The sequence below is a fragment of the Crocuta crocuta genome, unplaced genomic scaffold (genome assembly GCF_008692635.1).
Source record: "Crocuta crocuta isolate KB4526 unplaced genomic scaffold, BGI_CrCroc_1.0 scaffold143, whole genome shotgun sequence".
Taxonomy (NCBI): domain Eukaryota; kingdom Metazoa; phylum Chordata; class Mammalia; order Carnivora; family Hyaenidae; genus Crocuta; species Crocuta crocuta.
The window spans coordinates 4,986,946-5,003,524 of record NW_027529175.1 but is presented as its reverse complement, the minus strand read 5'-3'; the positions used below and the strand labels follow the sequence as shown (position 1 = coordinate 5,003,524).

Sequence of the window (16,579 nt, the reverse complement as noted above, 5' to 3'; positions counted from 1 at the left end):
GAGGCCCCTCCCACAGCGGAGCAGAGGCGTGCCCTCAGGAGGCCCCTCCCACAGCAGAGCAGAGGCGTGCCCTCAGGAGGCCCCTCCTCACGGCAGAGCAGAGGCGTGCCCTCAGGAGGCCCCTCCCACAGCGGAGCAGAGGCGTGCCCTCAGGAGGCCCCTCCCACAGCGGAGCAGAGGCGTGTCCTCAGGAGGCCCCTCCCACTTCCTCCCGGCCAAGGCCTTCAGGGCTCCCGCAGCCTCTGAGCATCACAAACCCCACAACCCTGGTGGAGGCCAGTGAGGTGCGGGCCTGGCCGGCTCCGGCTCCCACTGCGCATCGTCGCCCCTGGGCCCCTTTCCTGGGTGGCCCCACAGGGGGACCGTGAACGCCCCTCTCCTGCCTTCGCCCACTTAACCCGTAGGCTTGTGGGTTTGAGTCCTCACGTGACCCGTCTCGGCAGAGCCTCCCTAGCTCCTGACGGCCCCAGCCCGGCCTGACCCCTACCGACGCGGCGTTCCCACCCGTGCGTGCCGTCCAGCCTCCCCTGGGGCGGGGGGGAGGGGTCCGGGGGGGCCGCCCCACAGCCCGCACCCCGCACCCAGCCTCTCCGAGTGGCACCGTACCTGTTGGCTCCGGGTGAAACAGGGTGTGGACGGGGGCGGCCTTGGGCGACCCTGTCCTCACTATGGGTTAAAGCCGCTTCACAGCGCGGAGGAGACGTCAGCTCCGCCCGTGCCTGCGACTCGGAAAACCCTCAGGGCCGCTTCCGCCCCAGGTGTCTGACTACACGGACCGGTGACAGCCGGGGACAGCCGTCCCAGCTCTGACCTCCAGCCGCGCGGGCGTTTGGTTTACGTCCTTCAGTCTTTTCCTAGACTTATTAATTGATTGATTGATTGATTGATTGATTAATGGGGGGAGGGGAAGGGGGGGAGGATCCCACGTAGGCTTCGCGCTGTCCTCTCAGAGCCCGACGGGGGACTTGATCTCACAAACGCTGAGATCATGGCCTGAGCCGAAATCAAGAGTTAGACACCTCACTGACTGAGCCACCCTGGCGCCCCAGGCTTTTTTTTTTTTTTAAAGCAATGTCTTTCGTTCAAGTATTTATTTATGTACAATGTTGTGGGTTTTACAATGCTTTTTGGGTTTGTTTTTTTTTAATTTTCTATCAGAAGCATTTTTCCAAGTAACTGCATGGCTATTAAAAACACTTTTGTAAAAAAATGCTTCTGTGACTTAGAGAAACATGGTCAGGGCACCAGATTGGAAGGGGATGAGAAGCGCTATCGTGGAGCCTGTGCTGGGACGCCGTGGTGGCCCCGGCGACGGCGTGAATGACGCTGGCTCACCCTGGCATGTGCTCATCGCCAGTGTCTCCGAGGGCTTCACGCGTGTCCGCTCACTAAAACTCCCAGCAGCCCCGGGAGGCGGGTTCCTCCCGCTGGTTTGAAGCGCCACCTTCATATAAAGCAAATTACAGTGTGTTTTCTGTCTCTCGCCTTCTCTGCCCTTCCTTTGATCTGTCTGCTTATTCATCGTTACCATGTTCCTTTCATTAACCAGTTCGTTGATTTCACTTGCTTGTTCAGTGAGCCAATATTCATTGCTTCCTGTAGGCTGAGCCCTGTTCTAGAGACTAAGGGTGTAGCACCTAACAATAGGATCACAGTGGAAAAGTATTCATACCTTCCCGGAGCTTACGTTCTCATGGGGCATCTTGTTCTCGAAGGGGCGGGTGTGGGCAAAGCGGGGCCCTGGGCCAGTTCTGGCCCGCTGCCTCTTTTATTTTTTTAAATAAACTTTTGTTTATAGCCATGCTCATTTCTTTACGTATTGCCCTGGGAGATTTTGTAGTTGATACAGGACCGTATGGTCTGCAGAGGCTGAAATATTTTCTGTCTGACCCTTTACAGGGAAGGCGTGTTGGCTCCTGCCCTAAGGAAAGGCTGAGAGCAAAGTAGGTAAAATACAGATGATCTCCAGCGACAGGTGCAGGAAGCCGGAGAGGGGATGTTGGGGGGGAGGGGCTTGCAGCTTTCAGTCGGGTCAAGGGCTTGGGAAGGTTCCCCTCGAAGGTAGGTGTTTGAGCGAAGCGCTCAAGGGAGGTCAGGAAGTACTTGATGGAGATACGGAGGAGTATCCACCTCGGAGAGGATTTTAAGCAGGGAAGTGACAAGAGCTGATTTCACCGAGGACCAGTTAGAAAGCTGTGCCGGCGACACAGGCAGGCGACTGGCTTGCGCAGTGGTGGACAGTGGTGAGCGGTTGGATCCCCGGTTTGTTTGAGAGGATAGAATCCAGGATGATACAAAGCCACAGTGCTGCAGGGGGCAGAAAGAAGCGATGGTAGAAATGAACAAGTGTGTACGTTAACAAATCCGCCCAAGAAAACGACGGAAAAGTTTCCGCTGGAGCCCGCTTCTGGTTGAGATGGTAGCCGGAAGGTGATGTAGAGGCAGGGGACATCTTTCTGTTTGTGTTTTTGGCATTGGGTGAGTCTTCGTCGTTGTATTTGCTACAGGTCTTTGGGTTACAGATCCCTCTGTTCTCTCCTCCGTTCCTGACTCCTCGCTGCTGGGTTTCTCTCCTGCAGGTCTACCTGCACGGAGTGGGACAGAGCTGCCCCACAGCCCTGGGCAGCACCAAGGGGGTGACGGTTTGGGCTTGTAGCAGTGCCTGAGGGTTTGCCTTCCTCGTGTGGTTTTTAATACTAATAGGAACTCTGTCCCCACGTCATGCTTTCTGAAGTGTCCCGGCTGTTCTCGCTTATTCTGAAAGTCTCTTGGCATTTTCTATTGGCTCATCTTTAATTACCAAATTAGTAGACGCCTCCTTCTGTGATCTGAATATTCCCAGCTAAGAACTCGGCAAGCCTTTCAATTATTCAAGTCTTTAAAAAAAAATCCTGAACGGAATATTTCTTCCCGTTACGCCTTCTAACTGGAATATTGGTTTATCCCAGAGCTGTTGCTTTCTGGAGGTACTGGTGATTTCGTACTTACGACCTGTAGTGTTTGAATGATTTTTCAATGGAGTGTTTTGCATTTTCCAAGTCAGGTATAATATCGTCTGTAAGTCAGGATAATTTGCATTTTAACCATTTCTGTTATTCTCAATATCTTGGTTGTCTGATTGCAGTGTCCAGTACCTTATCTAGTACCTAATCATTGTGGATTGTGATAATATTTGTCTCTAACTTTTCCTACTTGAGCTGTAGACCATATTTAAGGAACTACTCATTCATTCTTATTTTATGGGGAATTTTTTTTTAATGTTTATTTCTTTTGAGAGAGAGAGAAAGAGTGCGAGAGCGGGAGGGGCAGAGAGCAAGAGGGAGACACAGCATCCAAAGCAGGCTCCAGGCTCTGAGCTGTCAGCACAGAGCCCAACGCGGAGCTTGAACCCCATGAACCGTGAGATCCTGACCTGAGCTGAAGTCGGACACTCAACGGACTGAGCCACTCAGGCGCCCCAAGAATTTTTTTTTTTAATCGATAAGGGGTATTGAATTTTACTGAATGTTTTCTCATACCAGGGAGATGATCATGTGTTTTTTCTTTATATCTGTCAATATATAGTGAGTATACGAATAGATTTCCTAATACGGGACCATTTTTGTATTCTTAGGTTAAATCCTGCTTGGAAATGGCATATACTTTTTAATACTATATTGAAGGTTTTTATGTTGCCGTCCATGAGCCTGCGCGTTCCTACATTTACATGTACATGCAGGCACTATTTTTGGATTCAACATTGTTAAAAAGAATTTGCAGATTTCTTAGGCTCTAAAAATGTATGAGTAGCCCTGGAACTGTTTCTTGAGGATCTGGGAGAATCGCCCTCTCAAAAACATCTCCTGGCCAACTACTCAAAGTACCTTGTTTAGAAGTGGCTGTTGGACCGTTTTCTCTACTGTAATACATGGTCCTTATTTTTAATGGCTTGTAAATGTTTTACGTAGGGTGTTGTTACAATGGCTTGCTTAAGCCGTGTGGTTTAATGGTCTTAAAGGGGACTGGGGTGATGTCAAGGAATGCCTCCCCAAATCTAATCCATGATTTTTCAAAGGTCTGGTTAATGGAAAATAATGTGCTGGTGGCGGGGGAAACATCTGGATCGTCGCGACCCCTTTGGAGCTGGTAGAGATCAGTTCTTCCGGTACAGCCCATCCTCGTTATTCAGGGATCTGTGTTTGGAAATTCGCCTGCTGACTAAAGTTTATTTGTGGCCCCCAAATCGGTACTTACGGCGCTTTCGTGATTAATTGCAGACACGCACCCCGTGGAGTAGCCTGCTGGGTGCACGTTACCCCCTGCGGTCGAACAAGGTGACATTCCAGTTCTGCCTTGTCTCAGCTCATGCAGTACACGAGTGTCCTTCGGTGGTCTACTTAGTGCCTGTGTCGTGCGTTTTTGTGCTTTGTGTTGGTGCTTTTGCTGTTTGAAACCACCCCAAGTTGTTAAGCATCTGACTTCAGCTCAGGTCGTGATCTGGAGGTTTCGGAGTTCAAGCCCCGCGTCGGGCTCTGTGCTAACAGCTCAGAGCCTGGAGCTGCTTCCGATTCTGTGTCTCCCTCTCTCTCTGCCCCTCCCCTGCTTGTGTTCCGTCTCTCTGTCTCTCTCAAAAAAATGAATAAACATTAAAAAAAACTTAAAAAAGCAAACAAACATAACTATCACAAATAAACTGGGAAGGGACCATTAAGATGCTGCTCTAGGACCCCAGGCCAGCAGGGGAGGTGGCCCTGGGCGGGGCGCTGTCTGTAGCCTCACGCAGGTGAGTGGTTCAGCATCGGGGCTGCCTCTCTCCCCTAAGACTGTCCCCCTGGGTTCAAGGGTCCTGAAGACCTGCTGCCCGGGCAGCCTGATGGCGGAGGGGACAGGGACGGAGAGAGCGGGGAGCCACCGCCACGAGAGGTGGGACGTTTGGGGACATCGGCCCGTCTGCTGCCTGTCGCCGCAGGCCGAAACCTGGTAGCCGCCTGCCTCCGGCAGGTCCGGAGACCTGTCCCTGGTTTTGTGTGATCGGCGGTTTGTTTTCACTTCCCGGAACCGCCCACCTGTCACGTCGCATCCATGCTCCCTGCTCCCAGTTTGGGGCTGTTATGAATGAAGCGTCTAGGAACGTCTGTGCCCGAGTGTTTGCGTAGACACGTGCTTCGTCTCCCTTGGGTGGGTACCTTGAAAGGGCTCAGTCGTTGGCAAATGCGTGCTTGTAAGAATCTGCCAGTTTTCCTAAGCGGGGTTTTTGTAAGTACCAACCCTGCCCTCTTAAAAACGACAGCTCGGTCCTTGTCATGAACCTTTGATGGCCGGTGGGATCAGCCTTTCCCCACATTTTTGTTAACCGGTTATGCTGCCTGTTTGGGTTTTGCCCACATAGCTGTTAAGGTCTTGGGCCTTTTTTTTCCATCACTTCTGTGATGGGAGTTTTTTCTATATTACGGACGTTTGTCACTTAACTGCGGATTTCTCTCTCCTGGGTTTTGTGTCGATTTTAGTTTTGCTTCTCTGGGACAGGAGGGCAGCTCTTGACCTTTGATTTCTCTTCCTGCTTTTTGACTTTGAGCGTTCGGGCGCCACATAGGGGGGGTGTTCCACCGCGGTGTCGCCCGTGGCTGGTGGTTCTCTGACTAGAGCCCACTCCCGCCTCCCGGTGTTCGAGTGAGGTGTGCGTGGCTCTCCCTGACAGTTTGAGTTTCTTCCTGTGAGGCTCGTCCAGTTGGTACTAAAGTGGTAACGCTAACGATTATGTCTGTGCGGTATTCCACGGCGTAGGGCGAGCTTCGAAGCCCCTTGTTGGGTTCAGAGCTCGGCGCTGGGTCTCCTAACTCACACCTGCCGGGTGCCTGGCGGCAGGCTGGGTGAGGAGCAGCCGTCTCTTCTTCTCTCCCACTGCACCTGCTCAGTGCACACAGTAGGCCCACCCGCCCCATGCACTCCACGTGGCTCCACCGAGGGGTCATCGCTTTGGGCCTTGGGGAGCCCAGCGAGTGGGGCTTCCGCCCAGAATGCGGTGAGGCGTCCAGGGCTTCTTTGGAAGGTCTTTGTTCAGTCGGGGGCCTGTGGCTGCCAGAAGGTGGCTTGGGCTTCAGGTGGAGGGTCCTGGCTGGGCCACTTCCCTGCTGTGGGCCCCCGGGCAAGTTGTCCACCAGGCTGAGCCTGTGACGTTGGGATGAGCCATTTATTTTGCCAGCATTTATTGAGTGCCTGCTGTATACCCAGTACTTTTCTGGGCTCTGAGATCTGGTGGTGACCAAGACGAAGTCCCGACTCCTGGGATGCTTTCATACAGTGGGGGACAGACAGCAGCCAGAAGTGCTGACACCGGGGTGATATGGTTACAGTTAAATAAGATGGTTCAGGAAGAACCCTGAAAGCACGTTATGAATACGGGGTCAGGAGAGGCTCTGTGACGAGGCAGCATTTCAGGCGTAACTGGAATGCAGTGAGGAGCTGCCTGGACAGGGGTCCCACGGCAGAGAGGTGGAGGCCCGGGCTGGTGCCGGTGGCTGGGGCGGGGCATGGGCAGACTGTCACCACTGTCACCAAGGGTTTGCGGGAACTCCAGGTTTTGTTCTGAATTCCATGGGAAGGTTCTAAGGGGGGCAAGAAAAGGTCCTTAAATAAAGATCCCAGGGCTGTGGTGTGGAGGGTGGGCTGTTAGGAGGTGGGGGGAGCGCGGGGGGCAGCTGGTGTGTCCCAGCAGAGGTGGTGCTCCCTGTGGGGAGGGTGCGGAAGGTTGGGTGTGTGGCACCCACAGGCTTGCTGCCGGCCACCCGGCTGCTGGGGTTTGGTGGGGGGCATTTGTGTGCCGGGCCCAGCACTGTCCCCTCTGAGAGGTTTGGGTGCGGCCGGCAGAGAGTGGGGGGCCCTGGAAGGGTGGCCTGGGGCCGGAGCCTTCTTAGGGGGCGTTAAGTACTGGCTGCCGTCTGCTTCAGGCTCGGGACCTGCGGACTTTACTCTGGGGCCGGGGAGGGGAGGATGAGGCGCGACCAGCGTGTTTCCAGCGCCGTGAAGCAGGGAAACGGGGCCCCACGCGTGGCCCTCCCAGGCACGTAAGATAATAGAGGGCAAATTGGTGCTTATCTCACATCACCGCTGGAACTTCGCTCCTGAAGCCAGAGACCTCGCCCCATCCCAGGAAGCCCCCCGTCCTCTGTGCTCTTTGGCCGCAACAGCTGCTCACCAGGCGCTTTGTGCCAAGCATCCCGGGCCTCCGTTCTGCCAGCTTGCCTGGCGCAGTGCGGAGCGCGTGTTAGAGCCTCCGTGCGGGTCCGCGGGGTCTGTGGCCGTGTTTCTTTTTTCTTTTTTTTTTTTTTAATGTTTTATTTATTTCTAGGAGAGAGAGAGAGAGACAGCGTGAGCAGGGGAGGGTCAGAGAGAGAGGGAGTCACAGACTGAAACAGGCTCCAGGCTCCGAGCTGGCAGTCAGCACAGAGCCCGACGCGGGGCTCGAACCCACGAACCGCGAGATCATGACCTAAGCGAAAGTCGGACGCTTAACCGACTAAGCCACCCAGGCGCCCCTTTCATCAGTTTCTAACTGTGAACTTGAGCTTGTCCTTGACCCTCATGAGGGTCTGTTTCTTCTCCTGTGCAGTGGGCAGTGAAGACGGCACCGTGATGGTTGAAGGGCTCCTCGCCTACGACCCACAGGTGGCAGGCACGTCACAGATCACAGCCGGTGGCCCGCTCGTCATCACTGACACTGACTGGGTGCCCGGCTCGCACTGGGTCACTAGCGGGTGGCTTCTGTTAGCACGATGAAAGACCCCCCGCGGAAGGACGCCGACAGACAGCGGCTGCCTCTCTGGCAGGAGGCAGGGTTTGGAGCCCTGAGCCCCGTCCCTCACAGCCAGAGGTGCTTCTGGGGAGCTTTCCAGGGCTGAAGGGTGCCTTTGCCCGCCTCTGTAGGGCACCTGCAGTGCTGGCGGTCAGCGTGGTGGGGACTTCAAAGCCGTGGTGACAGACAGTGGGCTTGGTTCCACTTGGTGCCGGTGAGCCTGGGGCCAACGGGCAGGCTCCCTGCCCCGGACCCCTGATCAGAAGGCCCCTTCTGTTTTCCTCCCTCCGGGAGCCACGCAGGGTATGGCAGTGGGTGGGCCGCAGACTGCGGGCGGCCGGGCACAGGGCAGAGGGCAGGACGGGGGCTGGTTTGGAGCCCGGTTCTTTGGTCTCAGTGTGGCTGAGACGAACAAAGCTGGGGGCTTTCTGCGACTCAGTCTTCCAGAGCCTCACGGCGGAGCCCGCGGGAGACGGATGGCAGTCCTGTGTCTGGGGAGGGGCCGGCACCTCGCAGGTTCCCCGTGTCCAGGGGTGGGGATGAGGTCCTTCCGGCACCAGAACACCAGGGCCAGGTCACGGCAGTAAAGTATTTTCTGGAGGAGAGAGGAAGGAACCAGCAGTTTAGTCTTTTGAGTTTATGAGAAATGGCCCTGTGACATATCTTGACCTTTGGTCGGGTCTGCCCGGAAAGGGAGGAAGCCCACCGTTGTTGACCGCGCTCTGGTGCCGGCTCCCAGGCGGTTCTCGGCGGGTCGACATCTGCTGTGAGGAACCTGGGGACCAGAGAGGCCGAACAGCCTGCCCGCCGTCACTCAGCAAGTGGCAGGACTGGAGCGGAAGCCCGGGTCTTTCCCGCCTGAGCCCGTGGGCTGCTTCTCCTCGTGCGGGAGAGACAATGAGATTCACGTCTCCTGAGGACATCGTACTCGTGATGAAAGACAGAGGCCCCCCAAGAACAGATCTGTCATGCTAGAAGGCTCCGCCGTGTGCAGGGGTGAGGGAGGGGCGGACGCTTTCCCTGCTTTGTGCCTGAAGCAGGGCTGTTCCTTTAAGTCGGGTTCTCCGTGGGAACCCGGGTGGGGGTGGGGCGGGCTGGCCAAGGGTGGCTCGAGCTCCCCCCGGAGCCCAGACAGCGGTGACGCTGCTCTCGTCAGGGCCTCCCTTTCCCTCCGAAGCTGCTGATTCATCCACGCGGAGTCGCCGGGGCTGTGGGGCCGGGAGCCGGGGCTCTGGGGCTCTGCTTGGTGGAGGCATCGGGCCTGCGGGGACGTGTCCCCGAGCCCCGGTCCCCTGGCTGGGGTGGGGGTGGCAGTGCGGGAGCTGGGGGCTCCAGAGCTCCAGCAGATTTCCAGGCAGAAGTGCGGGTTGGGGGGGTTGGGAGTGCGGAGAAGTGGGGGGAGACGGGGCTTGGCCTGCCCCTTCTCAGTCTCTCTGGCCTCCCCCTGCAGGGTGCTTCAAGGACGACCGCATCGTCTTCTGGACGTGGATGTTCTCTACCTACTTCATGGAGAAGTGGGCGCCGCGACAGGACGACATGCTCTTCTATGTGCGCCGGAAGCTGGCGTACCCGGGCGGCGAGGGCAGCGTGGACGGGAGGAAGGTGAGCAGCCCCTCCGGCCCCAGCCCAGCATCCCTGCGGGGTCGCTCTTAGCCAGCCGGGCGGGCTTCCCTGCCATCCTCACGCCCATCATCCATCGGGGAAGGCGATGGCTGCTGAGCACCTGCTGGGCGCCAGGAGCCGTGTGAGGCGGCCAGGCACCACGCCAGCAGGTGGTGGGTACTTAGCTTATTGATCTTCACCCTGACCCTGAAAGGGCAGAGATTACATCACGATTGTACCTTTGAGGAAGCAGGTTCAGAGGCGGGGCGATGTGGCCGCATCTCAGAACAGAGGAGAGATTTGACCCCAGCGTCCGGGGTCGTCCCTGGCCACGGGCAGGACGCCCCGGCTCAGGTGACGACGAGGGCTGGCAGTTCCGAGCCCTTACCATGCAGCAGACACGTCACCGGTCGTGTCCTCCCTGCCACTGGACGGGTCCAGTGAGGAGACCAAGGGCTCGGAGGTGCGGTGACTCACCTGAGGTGTTTCATCCACTACCTGTAGGTGTGTAGACGAGTTTATAAAACACACTTCGCATACTTCTTTCTGATTTTCAGAAACGTTACTCGTTTGTAAAATGGTTAAGCACCCTGGGTGCCGAACGTGGTGCCGAACGTGGAAATGCACTGTTTTCCTTTGTGCCCCAGACTGGGGGGGCGATGGAGGCAGGTCTGGAACTCACAGACCCCTAATCCGGGTGCAGCGCCCTCTGACCCCTCGGCCGCGGCCCGTGAGCTGTGGCCCGTGTATCAAGTGCGTGGAGCCCCTTCCCTGCTGTGTGCCGGTGCGCGAGCGTGGTACCTACAGCTCAGGGGTTCTGCACGTGGACAGGCCTGGTGTCTGCCACAAAGAGGACACAGCGACTTGGAAGCCGGCGGCCATAGAGCTGGCCTGGCGGGCCCGTGTGACATGCAGGAAGACGCAGGGTTGGCCCGGGCCCGTGGGGATCCAGCGGGTGCAGCAGCCGGCTGCGTACCCGGAAGTGCATCCATATGGCCAGCACAGCACAGTAAATCCAGGGACTGGAAGGGACAGATGTGGTCGGCAGAGGCCACTTGGGTGAGATGAGTCTGCAAGGATGGAAAGAGGTTCCCTAGCAGAAGGGACGATGGCCGAGTTGGGGGGCCTGAGGCTGCGTGGAAGCCCCGTGCGTTCAGGTGGCCATCGCTGGTAGCGTGCGGCCTGGGTATAGGAAGGTGGGGGGCGGAATGAGGAAGGTGCAGGCCAGATCGTGTGGATGCTGAAGGTCATGGCCAGGAGTTTGGGCTGACCCCTGAAGCTCTGATAAAGCGAGGAGAGGGGCGTGGTCAGAATTCCACTTAGCAGACTCTGGGGCAGTAGGTGGGAGGGAGGGCTGGAGAGTTGGAACAGAAACAAGGGAGACGGCAGGGTGCAGGGGAGCGGCCAGCAGGTGGGGGGCAGGGAAGGCCAAGGGCGTGGGCTCAACCAGCAGGGCTTCGGGTGACTGAAGGTGGGTCAGGTCCCTGGCTTGGGCCCAGGTGAGTACGGGGCCCTGACCGGAGGGGGTGGAGTTGAGTGTGGGGCAGGTTGAGTGCTGGGGACCCTCGGGGCATCAGACGGCCATGTCTTCTGGTGGCGATCTCCTGTCTGAGACTCAGCAGAGGGGCGAGGGCCAGGCTTGAGGGTCAGGACCACTGGCTCTGAGATGACACCTGGGGCCGTAGGCATGTGTGGGAAGCTAGGGAGACTTTGGGGTGTGACAGAGGGCCTGGGGCTGAGCTCTGAGCTAGCCCGACGCTAGAGGGACCAGCAGGAGACCGTGAGCGGCTCGCCGGAGAGATGGGGGTCCCGGGAGAAGGGGGCACGGCCCGCGGGGACACGGGACCTGACGAGAAGGGGGGCAGGGACTCAGTATGGGCACGGGGTGCCCTTTGGGAGGGACGGAGCCTGGCCCAGGGCTCCGCAGCCCCTGGTCGCCACACCCGCCCCGTCGGGGGTGCCGCTGGGAGATCTGCTTTTCCAGCTTTGTCTCCCCGTGACTTCCACGTGGCTCTGGCAGATCACTTCCTCCCCGGGGCTCAGCCTGCCCTGCGAAGGGGGCTGGGCAGGTGCTCTCTAAGGTTAGGGCCCTCCGACCGCACACACCTGGGAGACTGGTCATGTGGGATGGTGTGACTGCCTGCACCGCCCTGGGAGAGGGTGGTCAGCACCGAGGGAGCTCCCTGCCCCTCCCTGTGGGCTTGCTCTCCCCCCTCAGCACAGCCCAGGGGCGCAGCCTCGCCTGAGAGAAAACTGGAACCCAGGAGCATTCTGCCCAAGGGCAAGCGGCTAGGAGGCCGCAGGGCCCTGGACTCTCGCCTCCAGCCAGCGCCCTCCGGCCTGTCGGCCTCTGCTGGGGTTCACGTCGCGGACATTGGGAGTCTTTCGTTGTTGCAAAACCTTGGTCTTTCCCCAAAGGCCACCTGCTCCGATCAGAGGCTCTAGGGAGGATCTGAGACTCTCAGCTGGACCTTGAATTTTGGGGCCGGGAGAGGCCCCAGCTCTGGTTGAAGATGGTTTTCTGAGCCCTGGCCAGCCTTGAACGCTCTGGGAGGCAGGTGGGAGAAAAGAGAGGCCAGGCCTGCACATTCCCAGGGAGGCCAAGGTGAAGAGGTGGGAAGGGAGGGTTTGGCCCCGGGACTGGGGAGCTAGGGGCAAGAACGCAGGGTCCTGGGCAAACTCTCTGGAAGTCCCGCTGCCCGCATGCTGGAATATTCCACTGAACACTGCAGCGAGCTGTATGCAGAGGCCCCTCCCCCTCAGCACCGGGGCCACAGAAATGACTCAGACGTGGCCCTGTCCTCGGGGAGCCTGCAGTCTACTGGGACAGACAGACAGCATAACCAGAGACCCAGAGCGGTTGGCGCTGTGGGGGTGGGAAGAACGGGGCGGGGGGCAGCAGGAGCCCGCAAGAGAAGGCGGTGACATCTGGCCTCAGCGTTGTAGGACAGAGTGAGGGGACCACGGTGGCCCAAGGACAGTCCCACTGGAGGCAGCAGCACGTGGAGTGGGAGGGGGCACCAGGCACCTGCCAGAGTGGACTGTGTGGTGTCTGTTTGGAGGGCAGGGGGTGGGCGGCGATGTGGGGAGGCCCTGCGGGCCCAGAGGGTGCAGGGTGGGCAGGGAGGGACAGACAGGGAGACCGGACAGTCGTTCCCAGGCAGCCCCTCGGCCCCCACCACTCAGAAGGACAGAAAGGAAGGGGAGCGCTGGGCAGGCGCAGGGCAGGCTCTGCCGGGGCGCCTGCGCACTGCGGCTCTGCGGCAAGCCGGCCGCCTCCCGCCCCCTCCCCATCCTGCTGCAGAGCTGGTACCCGGTCGCCATAGCAACCCTCGGGCTTCCTGCGCTCGCCACGGTGGCGGGTGGCTGGGTGGACAGCCACCTACAGGCAGGTTGGACAGAAGCCGTGTGGGTGGTGGGACGGAGGCTGGGCCCCACGCGCCCTGCTCAGGGGGGGTCCCTGGGGCCCACTTCTTGGTCGCCTCCGGGTCGCGTAGCCGGAGGCTGCGCAGCAAAGTGTCTGCGTGAGCGCCTGCCCGCGCAGTGGTGGGGGGAGGGGGGCGCGGAGCCACGGAGGCCACCGCCGGGCTCACCTGTGCCCGTGCCCCGCAGCTGGCCGAGGCCGAGCCCGAGGTGGACGTGGAGGTGTACCGGCGCGACTCCAAGAAGCTGCCCGGCCTCGGCGACCCTGACATTGACTGGGAGGAGAGCGTCTGCCTGAATCTCATCCTGCAGAAGGTACAGGGCGCGGCGGGGGGCAGGGCGGGGGGAGGGCCGTCCGCGGGCCCTGAGGGACAGCAGGCCCCTCCACGCCCGCCACCCCGCGCTCTCTTCCAGCTGGACTACATGGTGACATGTGCTGTGTGCACGCGCGCCGATGGGGGGGACATCCACATCCATAAGAAGAAATCCCAGGTAGGCGCTCCCGGCGCCCGCGGGCCTCCTCCCTGACCTCACTGCCAGCTCAGCCCAGAAACGGCAGCCCCTGGCGGCTCAGTGTCCTGGGGTGGTGGGGGACCCCGCGGGGGACCCCGCCCCCTCTTCCTTTCGCTGCTGCCAGAGGTGAAGGAAAGCCACTCAGCTCCTGGGTCCCGGGTCGCCTGCAGGGGGCGCACAGAACCAGGTCGTCCCAGGCGGCTCCTTGCAGAGCGACTTGGGACCGACCTGGCTTTGGCCTGGCCCTGAGCCAAAGCCTGGCCCTGAGCCATGTGACCACAGTGACCTGTCCCTTGAGTGGCTGTGGGCCTGGGGGCGGGGGGCGGCCTCGCTCAGTCCTCCAAATCTCCTCCCTTTCAGCAAGTGTTTGCGTCCCCCAGTAAACACCCCATGGACAGCAAGGGGGAGGAATCCAAGATCAGCTACCCCAACATCTTCTTCATGATCGACAGCTTCGAGGAGGTGAGCAGTGCGCGCCCGGCCACGGCTCCCCTCAGGGTCCCGGTCAGGGGCGCGACCAGCTGGCCTCCCTGGGGCCTCACGCGCTTGCAGAGGGGCGAGGGCAGCAGGGGTGGGGGGCGGGGGCCGGTCCCGACTCCTACCCCTGTGCCTCCCCCTCTCCCTGGCGCTGGACTTGGGGCCAGTGGGGCTCCCCTAGCCCTGAGCCTGGCTTCTCACCTGTAAGAAGAGCGTCACGATCCTGTGTCCTGCTTACCCATCGGGTTGAGGATCAAACGAGCTCATGGGTGGGAGGACGCGTCATGAACGCCTGTAAAAAGGGCTTCCCCGGGCAGGAGTCATTAGTGTCGCCAGGAAAACTCCAAATAAGTGTCTCCATGTCTTCAGATGCTGGGATGGGGGGGAGGCGGGCTTTGGAAATTTCTGGGCCAGGCTGGGAAAACTGGGACTCACCCGGGCAGCACCAGGTGCACCCTGCCCCCCCTCCCCCCGGCCCTGCCCAGCTGCTCTCCTCTGAGGTCCCTCCCCCCAGGTGCTTATACTCCCCTACAGGCGGCCAGGACCTCAGGGCGGGTGCTCGGAGAAGGGAGCATGTGCGTCAGGGTCTCGCCTTGACTTCGTGGTGCCCTGAAGCACCTTAGTTAGGCTCGGGGGACTGAGTGCCCTCCCCAGCTCGCAGAGCCCAGATGTGAACCTGAGTCTGTGACCTGGGAGCTGGGTCTGCACACCAGCCCCCGAGCGCTGACAGGATGTGGCGCCCCCATGGGCCCGTCTCCCTGGCTGGCAGCCGCTCTGGGCGCCCCTCAGGGCAGGGGTGGGGCGGCTGGGGCTGGTGCCCGAAGCCAGAGGGAAGGACCTGCTCGACAGCGGGACGGACAGACTGTGCTGTTCAACACCATGTGAGGGCGAGCGGTGAGGGCCATCGCCCTCCCAGTGGCCAGCGAGTGGTGGGTCCCCTTCCTGTCCCAGGGTCACTGTCAAGAGCCTGCCCCGGGCAGAAGCCGCCCCGCGCTGTGCTGTGGGGGCGGGGCTGCGGCCATCTGTGCCCCCTGCTGGAGGGGAGCTTCTGAGCAGCCCTCCTGGTGCCCCGGCGTGGGGGTGGGGGCCTGGAAGGCTGGCTGCGGTTTGGGAGGCGGGCAGCTGACACTTGTCCCCGTCTCCTCCTCTGTGCCCCATCCCAGGTGTTCAGCGACATGACAGTGGGCGAAGGAGAGATGGTCTGTGTGGAGCTGGTGGCCAGTGACAAAACCAACATGTTCCAGGGGGTCATCTTTCAGGGCTCCATCCGCTACGAGGCCCTCAAGAAGGTGTATGACAACCGGGTATGTGCAGGGGGGGTGGCCCCCCCCACGGCCCCCGTGTCCTGGCCGGCTCCGCCCAGGGCTGTCCCGCCCCTCCTCCGCACCCGCAGCCCCGCGCCCCTCCAGGTGCTTCAGGGCCGCGTTGACATTCCTCTTCACGGATCCGGGCGCCCTTGGTCCAGGGACGGGAGGCCGCACCCCGGGGGCAGACAGCAAGGAAGCTGGCCCTGGCTGGAGGGGACGGGAGCAGCCGGCTGGACAGCTGAGGCTGGTGGCTCCCGGGACACTAGTGACTTGTGTCCCCAGGAAGAGGCCACCCCTCCGCGCGCTGACTCAGGCCGTCCCCGCCTGCCCGCAGGTGAGTGTGGCCGCCCGCGTGGCGCAGAGGGTGTCCTTCGGCTTCTACAAGTACAACAATATGGAGTTCGTGCGCATGAAGGGGCCCCAGGGCAAGGGCCATGCGGAGATGGCAGTCAGCCGCGTGTCCACCGGCGACACCTCCCCCTGCGGGACGGAAGAGGACTCCAGCCCGGCCTCACCCATGCATGAGCGGGTAAGGGCTGCACAGCTCGGGGAGGGGCCTCCCGTCCCTCGGATCCGCTTCCCACCGCCTCCCTGATCCTCACAGCCCCCCGGTGAGGTAGGTGGCATCACCCCCACCCCTCTGGTGAGGAGGCCGGGGTTCAGAGAGGGCAGCGACTTGCCCAAGGTCACACAGCAGGTTAGCGCGCGGGCCAACTGCGGCTGGGCTGAGCCTGAGGGGACCCCACGCTGGTCCTGGCACCTGCCTCTGGGGACACGCCGGCCGAGCCTGGGCACACACGACCCGCCTTCCCGGGGTCTGCCCTGGGGAGGATGATGCGTTAGCCCCCCGGCCCTGTGAGGCTCAGCAAGAGAACACGAGGTCCTGGCGCCGCCCAGGTCTTCCCCCAGCCCGGCCTGCTGGTTTACAAGGTGGGGTGCAGCTCAACTCGCGGCAGCCCGGCGGCCCCGTGGGGAGGCGTGGGCGCTCCTGCCTGCTCGCCGGATTTCCGGGCGTGGCCCCAGGTCACAGCTGTCGTGTGACAGCCCGTAGCCTTTGAACCCCGCTCTTTCTAGGCCACCGTCCTTCCTCAGGGCTGGGAAAGCCGAGGTCGGCGGCAGCTTTATTCCCTGGGCTTCTGGGCGGGAGGAAGCCTCTAACCCACTGGCCGCTTTGGCCCTGCTGGGGCCTGAGCTGTGGGCGCAGGGGTGAGGCCAGTGAGGGTGCTGGGGGCCCGGAGGCCGCTTTGGCCGGCCCGCCTGCAGGAAAGGACTTGGGGGGAGACATGGGGGCTGGAGCCTGGGCGCCGCCGCCCGCGTGACCCGGGACAAGCCTCTTCTCATCCAGAAGCGGGGAGCCCCGCGGTGTTGGGAGGCTGGGGGCACCGAGCACAAGCGTGGGCGCAGCGCGGCCCCCCGAGTGCGCCCCTAGCGACCAGTTACCGCTGGCTGTCCGGCTGCTTGGGAACGGGGCCCCGAAGGACGGGAA

At 60.8% G+C, this 16,579-nt stretch overlaps 2 protein-coding genes across 2 annotated transcripts in view; one reads left to right on the top strand and one right to left on the bottom strand.

The window, feature by feature from the left end:
• The window catches only part of FAM118A (family with sequence similarity 118 member A), a 246,590-nt gene that overhangs the window by 74,970 nt on the left and 155,041 nt on the right, over positions 1-16,579 (bottom strand). The gene's annotated exons all lie outside the window — the stretch shown is intronic.
• The window catches only part of KIAA0930 (KIAA0930 ortholog), an 11,587-nt gene continuing 3,735 nt past the window's right edge, over positions 8,728-16,579 (top strand). Inside the window, exons 1-7 of the mRNA XM_077758011.1 lie at positions 8,728-8,767; positions 9,222-9,373; positions 12,986-13,111; positions 13,211-13,288; positions 13,670-13,771; positions 14,950-15,090; positions 15,428-15,622. Of these exons, the coding sequence (XP_077614137.1) occupies positions 8,740-8,767; positions 9,222-9,373; positions 12,986-13,111; positions 13,211-13,288; positions 13,670-13,771; positions 14,950-15,090; positions 15,428-15,622 (822 nt within the window). The 5' untranslated portion in view covers positions 8,728-8,739. The remainder of the gene's footprint in view (positions 8,768-9,221; positions 9,374-12,985; positions 13,112-13,210; positions 13,289-13,669; positions 13,772-14,949; positions 15,091-15,427; positions 15,623-16,579) is intronic.